Below are 21,433 nucleotides of genomic sequence, written 5' to 3' on the forward strand. Positions count from 1 at the left end.
AGGTCTGCTTTTTGGAGACTTTTGTAATAGGATCGTAGACCCTTCATTTAAAGGGCTTGTGTAGGCATTTAGCAACATTTTCCACTTTCAAAACCAGATGCCTCGTCTGGTTTGGTGGCCTGGTCTGATGAATCGTATGTTCTTCTACCTCACCTGGATGGCCAGGTTGTGTGTGTGTGTGCGCGTGTGTGTGTGTGTGTGATATAGTTCCAATTCTGGGAAGTATTCATGTTAAAGTAATTATGTCGTTTCATGCAACACTGCGGTCTTGAACATTTCACACTACCTGTGATGAGAAGACCAGGACTGTCCTCAGCGGTGGACATCTGGATAAGACATCTTTTTATTGGACTGCTCTTTAAAAACATCTGAATTAAGGTCTGCTACTGGTTCTACTCACTGAACGTATATCAGTAACTGCTGTTTATTTTCAAATTTCCAATTACTGCAGCTGATTGTAGAGGTAGGGGTTGTTCATTTCCGCTGCTGAGCTTCTCTGAAGCATCACTGATTTCTGCGGTGTTCCTTTTTTTGCAGGTCTGGGTGGTTTAGGTTGATTTTATTTCGGTGAAAGTGTGATTTCTTCTGTCTAGAGATGATATCCTGCTCTGATAAGGCTTTGTATTACCTGGCGATGTCAACGTGTTTCTGGTCGTGTGTCTTCATCTTGGGCTTTGCTTTCCTGAACTCCTGGACCGGAGATTCTTTAAACGTAAAGCATTGTCTGTCCTTCTGGTCAGTTCTGTTCTGTAATCCTACGGCACTTTTCCAGTCACCTTTGACCACTCAAGCGGGTACTCAAAGTCTGCATTGGCCCAATGATTTCACAAGCTGCTGAACAGGCAGTCAAGCATTGAGCCACAGCTAGAGGTGGATCGAGTTGGCTGTAGCCAGATGCACGAGCTGCCATACTTCAAAAACACTAATGTCCTCATTGGGAGAATTATGTGATTTACCATTTAGGAATTAGAGTCATACCATTCATCCAATTACTCATTTACTTAAAATAAACACAGCAAATAAAGTGCTCAAAGGCACCAAGTGGCATTTGTCAGTTGTTGGATTCTTTCCAAGTTGAGTCCATTGCGACATCAATGCGTTTAAATAAAGCTGGGAAAAGTTTGGTCCATTTGGTACCAAACCGTAATGTACCAAAGAGAAAAAGATGGACCAGTTGGGGTTACTTCAAATGAATGGACTCAGCGAGACTTCAAAGAGGACAATGACCTCGATAAGGGAAGCACCTTTGTGAACACTAAGCCACATCAAGCAAGAGATGGAGGCATTTACACATTTGAGTGATACCTGCAGACGTCACTATCAAAGTCCCAGTGAAATGGGGCGCTGCCATTATAACAGTGCTCTAAGATACTTGTTTGCAAGGACTAAAATAGGAGGAGACTTCAGAAAATGTAGGTACAGTACAGAGGATTCAGAGGATTACATTGGAGGGTGAGGGAGAGGTGAGAGCTGTGAAGCTCTGAACATTTTCTGTGTCTGTGTCGGAGACGTGGCAGAATGAGGCCTGGCCAACCAGCAGATCTGTTCCATATGTTTCCTGGAGAGAAGGGGGAAAGGCTCCCTATCCACAGAACAACTCTTTAAAAAAAAAAAAAAAAACAGACAAAGACAGCTGGCAGGTGTTGGGTTTCAGGGATCCTTTGCACGAGTGCAGAGAAACTCACATTTACGACTTCATCGCATTCATCATTCCTGTGACTTCATGGTTGTTGAGCTATTTTACATCGCTAATAAACTCCCATACTATAATCTATGTAAACTTGTGTTTTCTCAACAGAAAAAATAGGCCCGCCCAGTACAGCCGTCTGTTATCGTCACATTACTCACGAGCCCTGTGATATTTTACACAGTGATGAGGTCACGCGGTTGTTATAGTTGTTTTTGTCTGTGCAAACACAAGCACGCTGATTTATAATACAATAAATTTAGGTGGACGCACAACACCCGTTGTGCTTTAACCACAGATGCAATATTCCTTGAGAATGTGACAGATAGAAGCAGGATGGTGCCTGACACGTGCTGAGAACTCATCAGAAAAAGCTTGCTAGCATGTAAAAATTGCCCCAGTTCAATCTGGCGACCATGGCGATTCTCTTTTGCTCTTGCAGTTTCAAATTTGAGAGTGAGTTGCTTTGACTGGACATTCCCAGTAGCGCCACAGTTTGCCCTAAAACCAGCAACTCCATGTCCTGTGTTGTTGCAAACGTAAAAGCCCGATTTTTCTTCAGCGAGACTAATTGGGGGCGCACACGACTGCAGCAGGCACATTTTCCCTGCTGTCTTAGTGGAGAGATCTCTTCAGTGTGCACTGACCTCTGCAGCTGGAAGGTGGAATAGAACAAATATGAGGAAATCTAACAACAATAAACAATAGTACCCAGGCCAATATTGCTGGTAGGAACGCTATTATTTACATTTTACATCAGATTGTGCTCCCAAAAATATTTAAAGTAACAACTTTAATCACCATCATCACTTCTGTTGGAATTTACTTCCTGAGCCCCGACTTTGATGTTGCTGATTAGACCTCTTGGAGTCTTTACTTGTTCTTGGCTGTAGTGGTGTGCACAGCAATTGCTATCTTAAATACACGTTTAAATTTAAACGTTATTAGGATTCATCATTGTAGTCAAGACAGCTGGAGTCATCATTATTGTGTTGTTGTTGTTGTTGTCGTTTGGAAAGTAGAAGCTTAAATAATAAGTTATTGTATTGATGGGTTTTGGTATTCCCAGTAAAGGTCATTGATTAGTCTACACTGCCCTCTGCTGGCGGGTGGTGGAAAGCCATGTTTTTTTGTTTGAGCGCGTCCGTCTGTGTTGGGGAGGTATTCCACAACCAAAAACCATTGAAGTTAGCAGGTTTTATTTCAAGATAAAAATGTAGCACCATTGCAGTACATTTACATTTTCCTGCCCTTACAGATACACCATCTGTTGACACTGCTAACTCTAATTCAATTGGTTATAATACTAGTGACACTGTACATTTACATTAAGGGTGATCCAGCCTAACAAGGATTTTCTAGATAAGCACAATACAGGCATGCAGGTACATAATGAAAAATAATCACTTAAAGAAATACATTAGGTTTCGAAGGCACTGCATTAAGGAACAAAACCATCATTCACCGAGTTTACAGACTTCCAGAACTTGAGAACTGGAGAAAGAAGCAATGAGAAATGTGCTGTTTCAAGTTCAACTTCAACTGTTTTGCCGAACACGTCGGAAGGGAAGACTTTGTTGTGGCTCTCAGGGCTTTTAGCAGGAAAGCAAATGATGCTTTTGTATGAACCACATGGGTGAACGAATGGAACTTTGTCATTAAAGTGGTAGCTTCGACAGGTTTTCGTGAAAGTAATATGCAGCTGATTGCATCTGTGGTAATAAGTTTGTGGTTTGTATCCGGATACTTTTCCTTCTACTTTTTGAAGTTTCCCAGTTGAATGCTCCTTCGCCCGGTCACGCAGCGGAAGGTCGCCGGATTCACTTCCCAGTATTTAACGGGATTCGCAAACAGGCTGATTATGGCGTACTTGTTCTTCTTCATGCTGGGATTGATGGGGCAAAAATCGTTGACGCCAACCTTGCTGATTTTGTTGCCATGGAGGAAAATCACCTACACAAAGACACGGTCAGTTTGCCATTGTCCCAACAGACCCGGAGATCATATTTATGGTTGTAACAACTTAGTAACCTTGAGTAAGGTTTGACCTTAAAACGACCTTGGCGTCAAAAACTCTTTATCTTCTAAGATGGGAAAGGCCAAAGCCAGCGCTAATAGAAATGTTGTTGCTAGCGATTGTGAGCACAGAGACGCAGCCGTGTTTGTCACCTGGAGGTAGGACAGGTGGTCGAGTCCGGGCGGGACCTTTTTTAGACGATTGTGTTCGAGGTTGATTTCCCGGATGTTCGGGATGCTGGAAAGGCTCCCGTTCTCTACAAACTTGATCTGGTTGAAGCACAGTCCTAGTCTGCAACACAGCAAGCGATTTCTGTGATCATCTGTGTGTGTGTGTGTGATATTGGATGATTTCTGGCCCGCTGTACCTCTGTAGATTTTTATATCTCTTGAAGTCTTCTTCTTCCACCTTAGATATTTTGTTGTAATCTAAGCTCAGCTCTGTGATGGAGGATGGCAGGTCTGGAGGAAATCCACCAAAGTTAGTTTGTGAGTGAGACCAAAGCAAAGCTGATAACAAAAGGCTCAGTTTGGACAGTTTGACACCTTTACACAATAAGAAAGTGTCTCTTTGTCCTACCTTTTGGCACAGCTGTCAGTTTTGCTTCTGCCATCCCAACATAGAGCGTCGTCAAGCCGTTAAAAGCCCCGTGTTCGATTCCACTGTTGTCCAGGGGGTTGGCGCCCAGCTCTGTTTAAAGAAGAAAAAAAAGGCAATGAACATTCATGAGAGTTTTACTCTAAAATCAACTTTGGTCCGCTTTTGGAGAAAAGCAGCAACTTTACTAAATGTTAAGGAGGACGTTAAAAAAAAGAAAAAAAGGACCTGTGCTCCACCTGTGTCGTGGCAGGGCAGCAAATGCGTGCACGCTCCCGCTGTATGTGGAGAGGATTTATGTTGCTATACAGATCCTGGCCACTAGTGGTCGCAAGCACCAAGGATTTAAGGTCGGGTGTCTATTCTCAAACACTTGTTCCTTTTGAAATTCTTTTCCATTAATTTTCATCCTGTTGCCAGTTTGGTTTAATTGTTTTTTTTGTTTTAAAAAAAATTATTTCTTCTTCTTCAACACTGGTTCAACCCTCCACAGGTCCCACAAAGGTCAATTCTAGACGAGCCGGGATTCTAACTCTTACCAGTTGGCTGTGATCCAACTCAAACTGTGCAGACTTTAGATTGCTGGTGGGTCACATGCAGCAAGCTACCGGGGCTTACCCAGTACGTGAAGCTTCTTCAGGCCTTTAAATGCATCCTTTCGGATTTTGCCGATCTTGTTTTCGTGGAACCGCAGCTCGATGACATTGGGAGGCAGGTTTGCTGGCACCTCAGTCAGCGCGTTGTAGGAGAGGTACAGAAGCCTGAGGTGGTCCATGTGTCTGAAGGCTTTGGGGTGAATCTTGGAAATTTTATTGTTGTTTAGAAAAAGACCCTAAAGTGGGATGAATAGGAATTAAAAGAGAGTTAAAATGTGCTGTTTTGATACATGATGTCAAGCCACCGTATTGGTGCCACGCTTGGTTGCGTTATATTCACTTAAGACACAATAAATCATCATTTAATACTCATCTATTTGCACTGTTTCCCACAGATCAAATTGGTTTAATTAGGAAACATAAACCTCTGATCTCATCCTTCCGCGGCAGACGCCTGCAGAGAGGACACAACCTCTCTGATTGGCTGCTCCAGGCCTGTCATTTATAAAACTGCCTGGCAGTTTTATGGAGATAAATGTATCCAGTCTGACCCCAAAGCCAGTACACCACAACAATAGGCCTTTTATGAGAGACATCATATCACTACATGGAAATTTAGACAGACCAGGCAGTCACAAGCCAGGTCCAGTTACTTGCATGTTATTGCAGTTAAATCGGGAGCGCTACAGTCCTCAGACGTGGCCAGAAATGATGCACGTTCTGAAAAATGTCCCGTTAGAACCATCCTCCCTCTCGCTGCATCTAAATTATGTAACCTTTAAGAAATGGCTTTTCCATTTTCCATGTTAAAGTAAATGTCGCCAGACTGTTTTCCACATGTTTGACCCATTTGATGAATGGGAAATCTTCTTTTATCTCCATCGTTTTGTAGGGCAGCGTATTTGAAACAGCCGACTTCACATCCTGCTGACAATCCTACTTCACTGGTTTAATATCCATTAGTATGTAAATCCAAGCCAGCACCTGTCCGGGGTTCTTACATAAAGCTTGTGAAGACCTATGAAATCGTTTTCCTTGATCTCAGTGATGTCATTGTTTTGGAGGTCTATGATCATTGTGTCTTCAGCGATCTTCTCGGGGACAGAGATCTGACCTGTTTGGTGAAAGAGACGCAAGATTAGCCAACATGGTTGTCACACCAGCAATGTAAATAGCGTGGTATAGAACGTGTCTCGCTGGGAGGTGCCAATCACGACGCCATTCGCTGTTTCGTGCCACAGCGTGGGAGGCAGCATTTTGGAACAGAAATGAAGGAAGAAGAAAGAAGACTGAAGGAGAATCTCCGGAATTGTTTGGGAAGGGGTGCAGCGTTGAGGATAACCACGGCCGCCAGAGCAATTCAGGCCATTCAGAATTTCCTGGAGCTAATACAGGAGGCTGTGTTCTCTCACCCTGGTCGGAGCACTGCAGCACTTTGGGTGAGCAGTGACATCCAGAGGGACAATTCTCATCTTCGTCATAATCGTCGTCGTCGTCGTTGTCGTCGTCGTCGTTGTCGTCGTCGTCGTCGTCGTCCTCCGAATCAGCCATCATGATCTCGTTGCTTTTCAAGAAGCTTGCGACGTTGAAGGGTGGTAAGGTTTGGCGTTGCCCATCGTCAGCAGGCAAAGCAGGAGGAAGACCTTCATGTTTTGGTTTTCTTGGTCCTGAGTGCTGGAACGGCCGTTGTGGGCAGCTGGGGAGACAGAGGAGATAGGATCAGGTAGCCCTTAAATCAACAGGAAAAGGCCTCCTTTGTCTGGGCCACTTTCCTTTCTGGTTGATTCCAACGTCAACAGGACGGATGCACGCACCTTCACACTCTCACACCCACCCCCCCCTCCCCCCCCCCCCCCCCGACAGGTCCCGGCTGCAGAGTTCTGACCAAACATTCCCACTGAAGTACCGTGCATTTCAGGCCATCTTGTTTTGCAAGTCGTGACGACTTGTTTTCATTTCTTTTTGACGGTTTTAGTTTTGTGCGTGTGTCCTTTTGGGCTGTGCTTCCTTTACTTACTGCAGACTCTTTTTTTTTGGTAATTATTTTCACAGGTTTTGGGTTTTTTTAAACGGTCTGTTATATAAACCCTGAACTGGAACCAGTGATGACATTTGACGGTTTCCTCCGAAATGCGTGGATCCTCAACCACCGTCTCTCCCTCCACCTCCACCTAAGCCTTATTTACATAGTGTCTGGTTCAGGCTCGAGCGCCTCCGGGCTCTTTACAGAAATCCAGTCACGCGCCATCGTGGCTCGAGACACGCTGCTTCTCCACACGGATGCACAGCTGGAGGGCCGCTTCCATCCGTGTGCTCCGTCCCACATGCGCAGCAGTGATAACAGGAGACGGAGCAGGGATTATTTTCTGGCAGACCAACTAGCATACACGAAGTTCCTGGAGCTCCGAGGCATCTTAGAAACCTGCGTCAGCCCTCCACATGACCCAGGGGCCACACCTTTTACACAGCCTTTAATGTTCCAGTCAGCTCATGCAGGTGTCCCTGTCTCCTGTCTCCTGTCTCCTGTCTCCTGTCTCCTGCTGGCAGATCTCGTTACCACCACGTTTACCTAAACTTGTCTCCCTTGAGCCATTCTGAAATTAAAGAATGCTTCATTTGTCCCCAGGATCGCTGGGTCTGACTGGTGTAGAGGAAGTAGATTAAATTCCTTTGGATTTGATTTAGTCCTATAGAGCGATTAATTAAGCTCAGATCATCGTCCACAGGTTCTGCACGTTGTTGTAGATGTCAGGAACTGTAGTGCGTGACAGCAGGATTTCGTTGTTATGCTGTTTATTCAGCTTTGAATGTGAAGAACTCTATATTTTGCATGCGCGTCTGATTTACATGATTAAAGCTGCAGACGGACTCACTCAAGCGTTGCAGCGGAACATCTGTAAATAGTCTGAGGATGCTGCACTGGCTAAAAGTCCAAACACAGCCAATCGGTAAACACATCTGGCCTCAGCAAAGGTAACGGCAGCATTTAGTTGTTATAGCGGGTTAGAACCTACCTCAGCTGCCAGGTTCTTCTTTTAAAACCCAACAGTAGCTGAGCACGGGCGGGATCCAGCTGGAAGGCTCAGAATTGGGTCCTTAGTCAATGTTCCCAGTGAGAAGAGGAGACCCCCCCCTTCTCTCATCCCTCTCTCTCTCTCCCTCCCTCTCTCTCTCCCTCCCTCTCCCCCCTCGTCCCCCCCCCCTCTCTCTCTCTCCCCCCTCTCTCTCTCTCCCCCTCCCCCCTCCCTCCCTCCCCCCCCTCCCCTCTCCCCCCCCTCCTTCCCTCTCTCCCTCCCTCTCTCCCCACTCTCCTTACCCCCCTATCTTCTTCTCTCCCTCCCTCTCCCCCCCCCTCTCTCTCCTTACCTCCCTATCTCCTCCTCCCCTCTCTCCCTCCCTCCCTCTCCCCCTCTCTCTCCTTACCTCCCTATCTCCTCTCTCTCTCTCTCTCTCTCCCTCCCTCCCCTCTCCCCCTCTCTCTCCCTCTCCCCCCTCTCTCTCCTTACCTCCCTATCTCCTCTCTCTCTCCCTCCCTCCCTCCCTCTCCCCCTCCCTCCCTCCCTCCCTCTCCCCCCCTCTCTCCTTACCTCCCTATCTTGTCTCTCTCCTCTCTCTCCCTCCCTCTCCCCCTCTCTCTCCTCCTCTCTCTCCCCCTCTCTCTCCCTCCCTCCCTCTCTCCCCACTCTCTCCTTACCTCCCTATCTTCTCTCTCTCCCCCTCTCTCCCTCCCTCTCTCCCCACTCTCTCCTTACCTCCCTATCTTCTCTCTCTCCCCTCTCTCTCCCTCCCTCCCTCCCTCCCTCTGTTTTCAACAAAACAAGTTTTTTGCCACTGAGGTGGGCGATATTGGGTTCATGACGACGGCTTCTGAATCTTTGAGAATGCATCGTTAGGAGTTTTTTCATTTCAAATCTGATGTAATGCAAATATAGGAAGCGGGTGGCCCCTGCCCGTCCCCGTCTATAAACAGAACCTTCTAGCGGGTCTGTCACCTCCCTCCCCTCTTTACAGGCAGCTGCCATATTCTATTTCTCATCATTTGCGTGTTTTGTAAATATCAAATCTGCCTTTTCCAAACACTCTGAGCCTCGAGGAGGTTGGGATCAACGAGAACAACTGTTGTTATAACCTGAAGAGGAGAAGAGAAGGTCCTGACGGCTTGGTGTTGCAGTGCAACGGCAGGATTTTTGCGTTGGATTGTTTCTGACTCGTGTTGTGGCGAACATAAACCCAGAAGCTACCAGGCAGCAAAGAGAGAATCCGTGCAAGGCAGGAAAAGCTGAGCAGCGTTCGCTCCCTTTGGGGTTCACGTGTTGCAGAATTGCTTTTTCCATTCAGCGCTGGTATTTTTCTGCTGAGCTGAGCAGGAACAACTTTGCGAGACATAACTTATGGCAGACCATTGAAATGTGCCCTGGTTTGGCAGCCAGGCCGGGTGAAATGTTTGTGATGTGGTTTCAGGGCATCTTCTCGGTGTGGAAATCATATTTTCCAAATAAGAGATCTGCTGAAATGATTGCCTAATCCACGTGGAGCGCGTTGAAGTCATCCATGTTCGGCGTGCTGTTGGGATCTTTTTTATTGAGACATTTTTTCCTCATATCTGTAGCATGAGGAGTTGTTCCACCTTCTGCTCAATGACTTAACTAATATTACCAACTGTCTGGACTCCCGGGACATTACCCACCTCTAAAACCTGGTTTGTGCCCTGTTTATCAGGGATTACAGTCTATAAAACTGAACATGTGGATAAATTAAGCGATTCTTCTTCACTTTTTAACCACTTTTAGCTATTTAATACAAATTTTTCATCATTTGGAGGCTGGACGACCGATCGAATCACCCTAGATTTTCACTCTGCTCCCAATTTTGGCAATGTTACACACATAAAAAGGCTTTTGAAAATACGAGATGGAAAATTCCACTGCTACCTCATCCTGAATCGGCACCAATCGATGATTAAAAGTACTTGTAGATATTGAACTCGCATTCTTCTCACAGACAGAATAGATAAATGCAGGTGCACTTTATCCAAACCCTGAATGGTATTTTGCTGAACGTTGAACCCCAAGAACTCACAGCAGCTTCTAACAAGCCCTTTCCTTGTTCATGAGTTCCATATTGTGCGAGGGAAGTGAGCTTTCATCTGATAGATAATCACCAAGCAAGTCATTATTTATGTTTCCTCCATTAAAACCACAGGACCAGTTTGTATTTCCACATAATCGTGGCTTTATTCTTTTGCTGATACAGCAGTCTGTTTCTTTTAAACACTACAATTTATACAGTTGATGATATCAAGTTGTAAAGAGGCAAAATCACAAGCAGATTCCCTCGCTGGACTTCTACAGTCTATATACTGAACAGTATGTTCTGTTTAGGCCTTCATACTGCATATGGAACAATAAAACTTGGCAGGAATTCCCTGTTTTTCAACTTTTAGGAGTAGATTTTGGTGTTGATTTTTTTTTTTCCTTATTTGCACGTTTGACCCAAAAATACAAACCTTTCCTAAAGAAAGTGCCAGGTATCATCTCATGTGGAAACACCTTTAAATCTGATGGGAAAATGATGATAAAATTGAAATTGATTTTTAACAAGTACTGGTGGGGGGGGTGGTGCAGCACAGACCATGAGAAGAAGGTCAGTTTAGCGTAGCGTCACACCGCAGGCCTTCGCGCTCACTTCCAATTTATTGCTCAGATTCGATCTTTTTCTTCTGACGACATGTTTAACCGGGGCCTGTCGCAGATCCCGTGTTCATCGTCGCCACGGTGACCTCCCGTTTCTGCCAGCAACGCTGAATCGGGACATGCGTCTCCGGAAAGACGCCAAAGTCGCCTTAAACGCGACCTCGGCCATTCAGGCCCGGTGGACATTTGGAAGAGACCGTTCACAAGTCCAAACACAAGCAGATTCAGGTCAGATTCAGGTAGCCCGATTCGTTTGTGGTGAGACGCGAAGAAGTTGGTGCTCCAGCCTTTCTCGGGAGGAGTGGGCCCCTTTAGCAGATGCCGGGGCTGGTTGGTGCTTACAGGAGATGTTTGGGTTTTTTATGGCTGCAATAAGGAGGAGCGACAGACCCAAAGGGTCCGCACAGGGTTGCATTTTCAATATTCACCAAATACACCATTTTCCTGTCGTTACATTATTAAGACACGTCTCTGTGCCCGTTATTTGGCCGGTGGACTGTACAGTTTGGGATATTTCTCTGCTTTTTAACAAACCAGTGAACAGGTCTGGTGGGGGTCCTGAAGTTTTCAGAGATAAAATATAAATAAAAATAACCTCGAATACATCATTTTTTTAAGAATCTCACTCAGTTCAAGAGCTTATTTCCTTGGAGGTTGCTGTTTAGTGTTAAAACTGCCAGAGTTTCTACCTGATTTCTTTGTTTGGAACAATGATTGCTCCCTTCCCGCCCCAAAATATTCACTTTGCCTTGTAAAATTGATATGAAAGATAACCGATAACCTGGCCTTCCATCGTTCTGGTCGCTATCATAACTGCTGTCACATCAACAATCATTTCCAACCATCATCACCGGCCCGACGAGTCCTGGCACGACCAGATCGAGTCTGCCACCATCGACTCCTAACCCCCCCCCCCCTCACTCATCAAAGATTCCCCCCAGTGTTGCAAGTAATGTTTAAAATGCCTACTTATTCCCCTGGGAGATCGGGATGTTTCACACTATCCTGATTCTTTATACGGGGGGGAGATGGCAGCGATACCCCGTTGTGCTGTCACTTTCTCCCACACTCCTCATTCTGTTTGTCAGTGATTCTGGAATCTTGTCCCATTTCTAAATTAATGGTTCCTTCTTGGTGTGTACCAGTGCTGCCATCTTCAGATGAAATTAGGCAAGTGCACGCTAAAAAATAATAATAATAAAGTGTGAATTAGTCTTAGTAGTCATTAATAATCAGTTCAATTCAGTTATCGATACGGCCTCTCTTACAATCAGTATTGTCTGTAGGTTTCTTAGAGAAACCCACAGCCTGACCCCCCCCCACACACACATACACACACACACAAACCACAGTAGCAAGAAAAGCTCGCTTTTAAGAGGAAGAAACCTTGAGCAGAACCAAGGCTCACATGGGGAATCCTCCTTCTGATGGCTTATTGGGTAGAGGGGTGGGGAGAGGAACAGACACAGATGGGGTACATGGCCCCCCCATCACCACGGAAATGAGTGGGTTTATCCAGGTCTGCCTCCACTGACAACAAATGACTGGGGTCTAAATGCAGATTTGTTTCTGTTCTGTCCTCAAATGCCAGTAGTTCGCTGGTTTGAAGGAGGCACCAGTCAGTCCGGCTGCAGTGCTGAGAAGAAACCTGGGGGATGTTCTTGTCTTCAGTCCGAAAAGAATCATCAGCTCTAGCCTTAGTAAAGGTTTTATTTATGTAAATGACCAGACTGTCCTTCCAGGTTAAATTGTAGCCATCTGTTTTGGAAGAAAGTAGCATAGCGAGCATTTTTGGATATAAATCTCATGTTTAGCAGCCTCGACCCTAAACTGGACCTGAGACAGAGGGCCTGACCACCCTCCCCCCGACTCTTCTGTATGGATGTTGCTGTTTATCATATGGGAACGTTAAAGTGTTGTAAATGGGGCGTTTAAGTACTGGCAGAAACAGCAGCAATTCTGGCTTCCATACAGGCTCAAAAACGAGGCTACAACAGTTACGTAGAACTAGATTTGATAGACAGGCTCTCACCTGTTGAAGGGTGACTGGGAAATATTGAGCCAAATGGGTTCAAAGACCATTTTTGACCCCGTAGTTTCTCCTCTGCTCTAATTACCTGAGAGGACGCCTCATAAAATCCTCAACAGGTAAAACAGAAAATGCCTCATTCAGCCAAACATGTCAGACTGCAAATCCTCACCCGGCTGGTGTAAAAGAGGATTTTGATGGACAGGCGTCTGACAGCATCTGTCAGGGGGGGAGGGGGAGATGGGTCTCAACCACACGCCCAGAAACGGTAACATCCTGGACACACAACTTGCATGATCTCACCGGGTCAAAGGGAACAAGGCTTTGGAAGAAAAGTGTAACGGATGGAAAATGAGCGTCCTGAGGTTGTTGAAAATAATGTGTTGGGCTTGTGGTCCCACTTCCTCGAGTTCTTTCCACTCGCTTATTAGCAGTTTCATTTGGCAGCGGGAGGTAGAAGGATTCTCATCAATTCAACCAGTTTAGCAGTTTATTGAACCAAAGGGTGGCGGTGCTAAAACTTCCTCAGAAGATTGTGTTGTGGTAAAGAATAAGAAAGTCTTCAATGGTTTTACATTTCATTCCCTTATGTCCAGTTATTCACCATAACTGGGGTCCGACAGTTGGATTTCCTGTCACATGTGAAGCTCTTAATTATAATAGCACACAGCTTTATGTTCAGCTATTAAGAAAAAACCTGTTTTCCCACCTTTTGCCCCGTTTTCTTTTTAATAAATGTGAATCATTTGGTTTTCTGGGGTTTTAAGATGACACTAGAGGTGGCGTGAACACATGAAAAAGCTGTAGGTGAGATGGTTTTGCTGTCGATGTAGTTGTTTTCCAGTCTCAGGACCACCAGGTTGGGGTCTCCGTCCTTGTCTGGATCACAGATGCTCTCCTCAGGAACACGCCTGGAAAACACAGTTCAAGATTTCAAGGTTCAAGACTTTCACGGTCAGTTTTTGCATTGAAAGAGTCTTTGGTAGGACGGGAGCGGTGGTCCTAACCTGATCTTGTTATTGTTGAGTCGGAGGAAGTGTAAGTTGCTCATTTCACTGATGCCTGACGGAACCGTGACCAGCTGGTTGTGATCAAGGCACAATTCCACCATGGAGCTGTACGAGCCGAAAAACGACTCGGGTTCGATTCCATCTTCATCCAGTTTGTTGTAGGAGAGGTAGAGGTACTCTAAACCGGGGTCCATGTGTGCAAAAACGAAAGCTGCGGAGACATTGGAATTGAGGTCACCACACAAAAGGTGAAGACGGTCGGACGAATGGGGCGGAAGTCGCGTCGTTTTCTCATTTCCTTCGCATGGACACAAATATTGCGGATTTAAAAGTGACCAGCTTGGTTGTGCTGGGCACCTTCTATCATTTAGTCATATCTAAGGAATCCACAGGCAGCAGGAGAACAATCAACAAAGGATCCGATGTTTCATAGTGAACTTCAGCAGTCAGTCAGGTTCAGCAATATTAAGACTGTTTCTACGGTTGTTACTGCACTAATTAACTGGACTCTTTTTTCATCTAGTTCAGGCATGTCCAAACTCCGGCCCGGGGGCCAATCATGGCCCGCGGTAAGATTTCATACGGCCCACAACTTCAGTCTTACAATGTATTATTTATGGCCCGCTGGCACTAACAGAATAAACAAATCACTAAAATGTAATCCCTCCTTTCTTGTAGATCTAGTAAAAGACAAGAGCAAAATTTACTTGTTTTAAACTTGAATGATAACAGACAACTTTGCATTACATTTATCAAACTCATGGAAATTTAAGGTATTCCATACAGTTCAGTGTTCAATATTATCTGACTCTCCAGATATGAATTAAAGGCAGAATTGTGTTTTTAGAGTTGTTCACGTCTGCCTGAGTGGCTTATATTTGTTACACTGCCATTTGAAAAATAAGAGAATTGTGACAATGAAAATTGTTTTATAATAGTGTACATTTGCATGTAACTTTTCTGGTTAAAAAAACATCAGAAGGATCTACTGGCCCCCGGGCATCTTCACGTTATCAAATCTGGCCCTCTTTGCAAAAAGTTTGGACACCCCTGATCTAGTTTGACCTGAACACCAATCGATAAAATGCCAATCAGGTCAGCAGATGGTGTGGATCTGATCTGCTACATATTTAAACTTCCTCCCTACCGGGTATCCTCTCGATGTGGTTTCCGACCAGCAGTAGATTGACCAGAGATCTTGGTAGGTAGGACGGAACCAGGAAAAGCTGGTTGTGGGAGAGGTCGATGGACTCCAGATTTCTGCAGAGAAGCAAAAACAAGTGAAAGATGCATGTGTTACAAAATGGAAGCAGGAAATACAAAGAGCTGCTCTTTGCTAACAGTCGGGCTGTGCTGTTGTAAACGACCACGAACATTTGGCCATTACATTTTTTTATTTATTTTTTTAAAAGCACTTTATGGTAGCAAAAAGGATGTAGAATGTGTTATGTTGTAGGAAGGGCACATGGCTCAGACCTGTGGTCGATCCAGGCCATGGGGGCGATGCTCGTCTCATCCAGCCGGTTGTGACTCAGAGAAACGACGTTCAGATTCTCCGTCTGGTTGAAAACCGCCTCTGAGATTTCCTCAATCAGGTTGTTTTCCAAGTACAGCTCCTAAGCATCAGACGGTCCACAAACACAGTTTTTTCTACTCGGAACATTTGGAGGCGGAGAGGAAAGTCCACATTGGCAGCAGGACCTTGCTGTTTCAGGTCAGGGGCACCATCGTTACACAATATGCTGTAATTGTGAGTACCAACACTAAAATTCACAGGCCCTGAAACTAAACCATTTTGCTCCAAATCTGTTCAAATTGTCATCCTTAAGTCGCAAGCTTTATCACAGTTAGCTACGCAAAATTGATGGTTCTTCATAAATAATGGTATCGTACAGTAGATTAGCGGTTAAAGCCTGTAACAATGCACAGTAGTGACACAACAGCCACGCTACACACTATATCATAGAAGAGGGTTGTATGAGTCGTTCATACCAGCAAGGACGGGGGAAGCCCCTGGGGCACTGTGCGAAAGTAGTTCCTGCCCAGTCTGAGGTAGGACAGATGGATGAGGGGGGCGAATGCTCGAGGATCTACGTTACCTTCGCTCAGGAGGTTTCCTTCCAGCTCCAGGATCACCAGGTTGCTCAGATCTTAAAGACAGGAGAGACGACACATCCTCACGCAGCTTAGACAACGACCCCCATGCAGTGGCGTTGGAGTCCACCTCCAGCTACCAGGGGAGTTTCTCTGGTCCGATTTAAACCCAACTAGAAAAAATAGGTCTTCTAGTCTGTGGTGTCGGCTGAAGCTGTCGCGTGTGTGTGCGTGTGTGTGTCGGGGTGTGTGTGTGTGTGTGTGTGAGGCAGTACCTCGGAAGCTGTTTTCATCGACTCCTCTCAATTTGTTATCACTGATCTTAAGTTCCTGCAGAGTGGAGGGAAGGTTGTTGGGCACGACCTCCAGAAGGTTTCCATTCAGGTACAGACGCCTCAGGAACTTTAGACCCTTACACACACACACACACACACACACACACACACACACACACACACACACACACACACACGTGCAGAGGTTCTGCTATGAATTCTTTTAGTCACGTGTGTAAAGTGGACTTCTTCTAGGTCACATTTCCATGCTGACAACCGTCGAAGCATCTTCTGGTATCTTTAATAGGATCACAGTGGATCTTTGGATCTTACTGTGAAGGCTTTAGGATCGATGGCCGCCGAGCTGAGTTGGTTTTTGCTCAGATTGATCCACTCCAGGTTTGGGATGCCGTTGAAGCTCTCCGCCGGGATGCTGCTGATATTGTTGTCTGCAATTCAAAAGGGGGAAATCGACCAGAAACGGGTCAAACCGGAGAGGTTCTGAAGGATCTGAATTTATCCTGGTTCATTTTAGCTACATCCTATGTTGCATTGTGGACCTCAGGTTCTCTCTGGGCTTTAAAAATGGAACTCTGGTCTAATACAGGCTACAGCTGTCAAATGAGCTTCTGGAGAATCCCGTTTTAGGACAATGACGGGAAGGCGAAGGGTGGAAGCGGAGACTCACCCTCCAGACTGAGAGATTTGAGCTCTGCTATGGACAGAGGGGGAAAGTGTGCCAGTTTAAGGCCGTCGCACGTCACAGTTACGTCGGAGATGCCGCAGCCTGGAGGGAGCCCGTGCTGGTTTTCCACCCGCTCCCCCTCTTCCTCCTCCAGTTCCATCATCTCGTCCTCCGTCTCAGCTGGAGGTCCGAAGCGGGAGGTGGTGGATTGATCGGGTTCCTTTGGAGGCGACTGAAAGACGTCTCCTCTTATCTCCTCCTCCTCTTCTCTCACCTTTTCCATCCACTCATCCACCTCTTCCGCTCGCTCCTTTAATTCCTCCTCCAGCTGCTTCTGCTCCTCCTCCGTCACAGCTTGCAATCTTCTCCTCAGGTTCTCCTCCTGCCTCCTTCGTTCTTCCTCTAACTCTCTTTCCATCTCTCTGGCTTGTCTCTCCATCGCATCTTTCCACCTCCTGGCTTCATCTTCCTCCCGCCTCTTCCTCTCGGTCTCCTCCGTCTGCGTCCACCACTCCTCCTCGTCCTTCTCCAGCTTTCGTCTCTGCGGCTGCTGCTCGGCTCCCCTCTCCTTCACCAGTCTCCTCTGCTTTTGGACCTGTTCCTCCTTCTTCCTCCTCTTCTTTTTGGCCTCTTTCTTCTTCCTCAGCTGCTCCTCCTCCTCCTCCCTACAGATCCTCTCTTGGGTCACAGAGTTGTGGGGACCTGGGGAGGGCAGAATTATCGCGTGCAGATAGAGTGAAGAGGCACAGATGTTTTAATAATATGCACAGTTTTCTGCACGGTGGCACGTAAAGCTGTAGATTATGTGAGACGTTCGCTGTCGGCTCGGCAGAGACAGATAGAGCCCGGACAGGCCGCCAGGTAGATTCAGACTCAACCCAATGTGGATGTTTTTGGCAGTGGACAGAAACCAGAATACCTGCAGGTAGATCCTGTAAACACCAACCAGGAAGTCGGGAATGAGCCTGAAAGCCGTGGCACTCCCCACCGAGCCAACCCTACTAAATCCAGCTTCCTGCTAGAAGTCCAGCATTTAATCGAGCATAAGAGCTGAACTTAGCGACTTTATACCCCCGTGTTTAAGCTTTAGTGCAAGTCTATAACGTAAAGGATCTGAAACCCAAATGTAGCTGCTGGAGTCTGTAGTAGTTCCCCCTTTGACCCTCGTGCCCGTTGGGGTTTTACCTGACTCCATGCAGATGGGGCAGCACTCCCCCACAGGGGTGAAGGGGAAGTAGCAGTGCATTGTGGGACAGCTGACCTCCTCACAAACCACCTGACCTCCAGTACACAAACAAGTCACACAGGACGTTGGAGACCACATGGCCTGGTCAAACATGGTCAGGCCCTGGTAGAAACACTGCTTACCTGGAACAACACAAGACAAACAGCAAGAATTCCTCAACAAGTTTCTAAATATTGCGTGCAGGATGTTGAAAATGCCATAAAACGGCCATATTTCGGGGTTTGGATGGTTCATACATCGCTAGTTTTGGACTCGGGCATCACATATGGAGACAAATCCAATTTATTGATGGAGCATTTGAAAGGCTGGACGTCGCCACGTACATTTGGTATAAAAAGAGGTTGAAAACAGTGTTTTCAGTGACAGATTCTACATCTTAAACAGCTAAACTGAAGCAAGAGCACAACGGAGAGACCAAAGGCAGCGAGCCGGACCCCCGTTGTTCTAAAGCCGCGACGGCGTCACGTGCCGGTGAGACCTGCTTTAATCTGGAAAAACAAGACAAAGTAATGACAAAGCAGAGCAGGTAGCAGCTTCCACCGCTCCCTCTGCATCAGACCTGAGGCGCTGAGTCACGAGCAAAGGCCGTCAGCCACTGGGCTAGAACCGGGAGGGGCTCTTCATCTCTCCAGCGGGCTCTGGGGGTCACCCCACCTTTCTAATGGCGCCCTCTTTGTTTGCCCGGGTATTTTCCTGGCTGCTGTTATTCCTCTTAAACACCGGCCTCCCTCCCCGGCCCCTCTCAGTGATGACAGTCTCCCTGTCATCTCGGCGGGGGCGCACATACTTTACTGCTTTTCTTTTGTGTCTCTGCTGCCTTGCAAATTGCAGGGTTGGTCGGCTTGTTTAAATCATACGGTGACCATGGCGATGAAACCACTGAGCGGACCCAGCGTGTCGGCAGGACCCAGGGTGGGAAATGATGATGCCGCACTGATCAATAGGACCTTCAGACCTCACTGCAACTTTGAGATATGCTTGAATTTGCCAAGTAAGGCCACAACACTTGGAGAAAGGTCGAGGTGGCTGGTGATGCTGAGCATTCTCATTGTGCTGCGATCGGTCGTGTTGAAGTGGAGATGCATCCATTTCCCCCTGTAAATCCACTCAAACTCAATAGCCAAGTGGCTGAAACCCAAGACAGAACCCAAACAGCTGGGGCGGCCGTTCACCCCTCAACAAGGAGAGCTTCTCCTGTTTCTCCTTTTAAAAAGCCGACTTACCGGATCCGGTCCTCCTCCTCTTTTCTCGATGGAGCCCGCAGCCGTGGCCGGGGGGGTTGTTCCTAGCCTGGATGTCGGACACGGCGAGGGCCAGCAGCAGCCACAGGCCGGCTCCCACCAGCCACCACCTCATTTCTGCACAGCAGCAATCAAATCACGTTACTGAGAGCTGATTTTAAAAATACAACAAATAGGATAGAACGGGTGGAAACACGGGTTCGGATCCCCATCTGAGGATGGGGAGGAAAGGAGAGAGGTTTTCACCTGCAGCAGCTCCTCAGGTGAGCAGAGCTCTGAGTGCTGCTGCCGGACCCGGCGGGGCTCTTTTCAAGGGTCCTAATGGAGGGTTCTGTGCTGCCTCTGAATGCATAATGAGCCGTTTGGACTCGGCAGGCCTGTCATTATTAAAGCTGCCATGTCCGCCTACTCACCTGATGGTCTGTTTAAACGCAGCCCCCCCCCCCTCCCCTGAGATCTTTTTGTATGTTTCGATTTGACACCGTTTGTTCTGTTACTTTCCGTCCACTCAAAGAGAAGCAAAACAAACACGCGCAAAGGAAGAGACGCCAGTTCTTTGGTCGCCGCCGCGGCTTTGATGGAGCACGACAGCAGAAGCCGTGAACTTGACGGGAATCTCCTCCGCCTCCCCTTGCTTTGATCTTAAAAATCAGCCAGTTTTCCAGCTGCACAGACTGGATCCGATGGTGTCGTCAGCGGGCCGGAGCGCCTCCCCACCTCCCCACCTCCACGGGACATATTAGTGCTGACTGGGACGCAGGGAAAGGCAGAACAGAGGAAAACGGGAGGGGGCGGCGGAAAATAGCTGTGTTTCTGGATGAGCAGGCGTAGCTGGAGACTTGCAGCAGCAGCTCGCAGCTTGTGTTAGCGTTTAGCTTAATGAGAGCCAGACAGGCTCCAGAATGAGTGTTGGCTCCAGCGGTTGCTCTAAAGTTTCCGTTAACTAGAAAAACAATTCACAAATCAGCTCATAATTCAAAGAGATATCGATATTTCTGATCCGGAGTTACGTTTGTTTAAGCCGTTTCTCATTTTTAAAACAATTTTCTCCAGATTCCGAAAGCAACGCGTGAGCATTTAGGTGTAAAGGTGGGTGTACGAATAAAGTTTTGACAGGTGACCAGAACCAGCGTCGCGTCCAGACGTCACAGCCGAGAGATTTTTATCCTTAACTACAAATTTGTGATGCTTCTTGCACTAGAGAACCTGTAAGAAGGAGCTCGTTCACTACAGAAAGTGTAGATTGACTATTTTGCCCTCTTTTCTTCACACCTGGACACGGGTGAACATTTTCCCGCCGTGACGAATCGCGGCCTCGGCTGCTGATCGGTCTAAACGATTCCCTCTGAACATTGAGACAACATCACCAGGTGGGATTTACACAAGATTGTGAGTGGAATTGAAGCTAAAAAGAAAGGAATTTGTTGTTACGGTTCAGGGCTGGGCTACCTTTAAATTAGCAACTGGGTTTCCTGTTAGCTTGTTTCTTCTGATCGCATGAGAGAAACTGAATCATCGCCAGCTGGACAGAGTGAGGACAGGAGGAAACTATACTTTACCGGTGGTATGAAGGCCGTTACTTGAGACTAAAGTCTTCCTTTTCTCCTCTGCTTCTGAAGGAGCTCCAGGAGTTGTGCGCGACTGTTTCTGACTGTTGCTCACATTCTCAGAACGCAGAGCAGAATTCTGGGATTTGTGCAGCAAAGGGAGAAAAATAGCACTAAAAGGGGAGAGCAAGCGAGGGAGGACACGGCAGGACGCAGACACGAGGGAAAGAATTCAGCGACACAGAAACGGGCTGACCATGTCTGACTGAGGGTGCCGAGCTGAGGCTTACTTCACATTGGTCTCAGCGAGCAAGCAGGAGTCCGCTTCAATCCTGTCTCCCGCCACTGTTCTGGCACAAGACAGTATTAAACTAGCACAAAACCACCTCCGGAGGGTCAGATTCCTTCTCCAACCCATGCATTGGCTGCCAATGACTGTAGCCCTGTCTCAAATAAAAGTAGACGTGAGCTCAAGCGTGGAAACGAGCCGTCGTTCTTTCCTCGCCAATCTTGTTTCTATGATGTGAAAATATCTGGAAACAACATTAGTTTCTCATTATAGTGTGATTTTATTTTCTTCTGTGTGTGTGGCTGCGTTACGCTTCCGTGGAATACACCTTTAATGATGAAGCGCAACTATTTGGCCTTTGAGCAGGTGGTCCTCCGATGCTCAAGGTGGCGCTGTTGTGAGAGCCAACGGGGACCTGAAGCTGCTG

At 46.8% G+C, this 21,433-nt stretch overlaps 3 protein-coding genes across 7 annotated transcripts in view; 1 reads left to right on the top strand and 2 right to left on the bottom strand.

The window, feature by feature from the left end:
- The window catches only part of cenpp (centromere protein P), a 46,561-nt gene that overhangs the window by 23,042 nt on the left and 2,086 nt on the right, over positions 1 to 21,433 (top strand). The gene's annotated exons all lie outside the window — the stretch shown is intronic.
- LOC101074519 (asporin) lies at positions 2,870 to 8,029 on the bottom strand. Its single transcript, XM_003972994.3, is given in 9 exon segments — positions 2,870 to 3,640; positions 3,857 to 3,995; positions 4,072 to 4,165; positions 4,284 to 4,394; positions 4,920 to 5,133; positions 5,899 to 6,011; positions 6,310 to 6,489; positions 6,492 to 6,593; positions 7,912 to 8,029. Coding segments are annotated over 8 exon segments (1,104 nt in total). The 5' UTR covers positions 6,547 to 6,593; positions 7,912 to 8,029; the 3' UTR covers positions 2,870 to 3,442.
- ecm2 (extracellular matrix protein 2, female organ and adipocyte specific) lies at positions 13,092 to 21,142 on the bottom strand. 4 transcript variants are annotated; one of them, XM_029826251.1, is made up of 12 exons: positions 21,008 to 21,142; positions 20,730 to 20,890; positions 19,153 to 19,287; positions 17,869 to 18,051; positions 16,687 to 17,385; positions 16,332 to 16,447; positions 15,999 to 16,134; positions 15,622 to 15,779; positions 15,106 to 15,245; positions 14,777 to 14,889; positions 13,627 to 13,840; positions 13,092 to 13,530 (listed from the first exon to the last, which is right to left on the bottom strand). In XM_029826251.1, the coding sequence occupies exons 1-12, from the start codon at positions 21,133 to 21,135 to the stop codon at positions 13,362 to 13,364; spliced, it is 2,352 nt and encodes a 783-aa protein (XP_029682111.1). In that variant the 5' UTR covers positions 21,136 to 21,142; the 3' UTR covers positions 13,092 to 13,361. The 4 variants fall into 4 exon arrangements, with proteins under 4 accessions (XP_029682111.1, XP_029682112.1, XP_029682113.1 ...); XM_029826252.1 differs by lacking the exons at positions 20,730 to 20,890; positions 21,008 to 21,142 and adding exons at positions 19,417 to 19,512; positions 19,584 to 19,873; XM_029826253.1 differs by lacking the exons at positions 20,730 to 20,890; positions 21,008 to 21,142 and adding an exon at positions 19,417 to 19,530.

The sequence above is a fragment of the Takifugu rubripes genome, chromosome 19 (assembly GCF_901000725.2).
Source record: "Takifugu rubripes chromosome 19, fTakRub1.2, whole genome shotgun sequence".
NCBI lineage: Eukaryota > Metazoa > Chordata > Actinopteri > Tetraodontiformes > Tetraodontidae > Takifugu > Takifugu rubripes.

Bases quoted from the DNA above. Each gene is read 5' to 3' on its own strand.
- ecm2 (XM_029826251.1), bottom strand. From the start codon at position 21,135: ATGGGTTGGAGAAGGAATCTGACCCTCCGGAGGTGGTTTTGTGCTAGT. The intron at 19,288-20,729 runs GTAAAGTATAGT...GCTGCTGTGCAG, and splicing joins TAACGGCCTTCATACCACCG to AAATGAGGTGGTGGCTGGTG. The intron at 16,135-16,331 runs GTAAGATCCAAA...TGTGTGTGTAAG, and splicing joins TCGATCCTAAAGCCTTCACA to GGTCTAAAGTTCCTGAGGCG.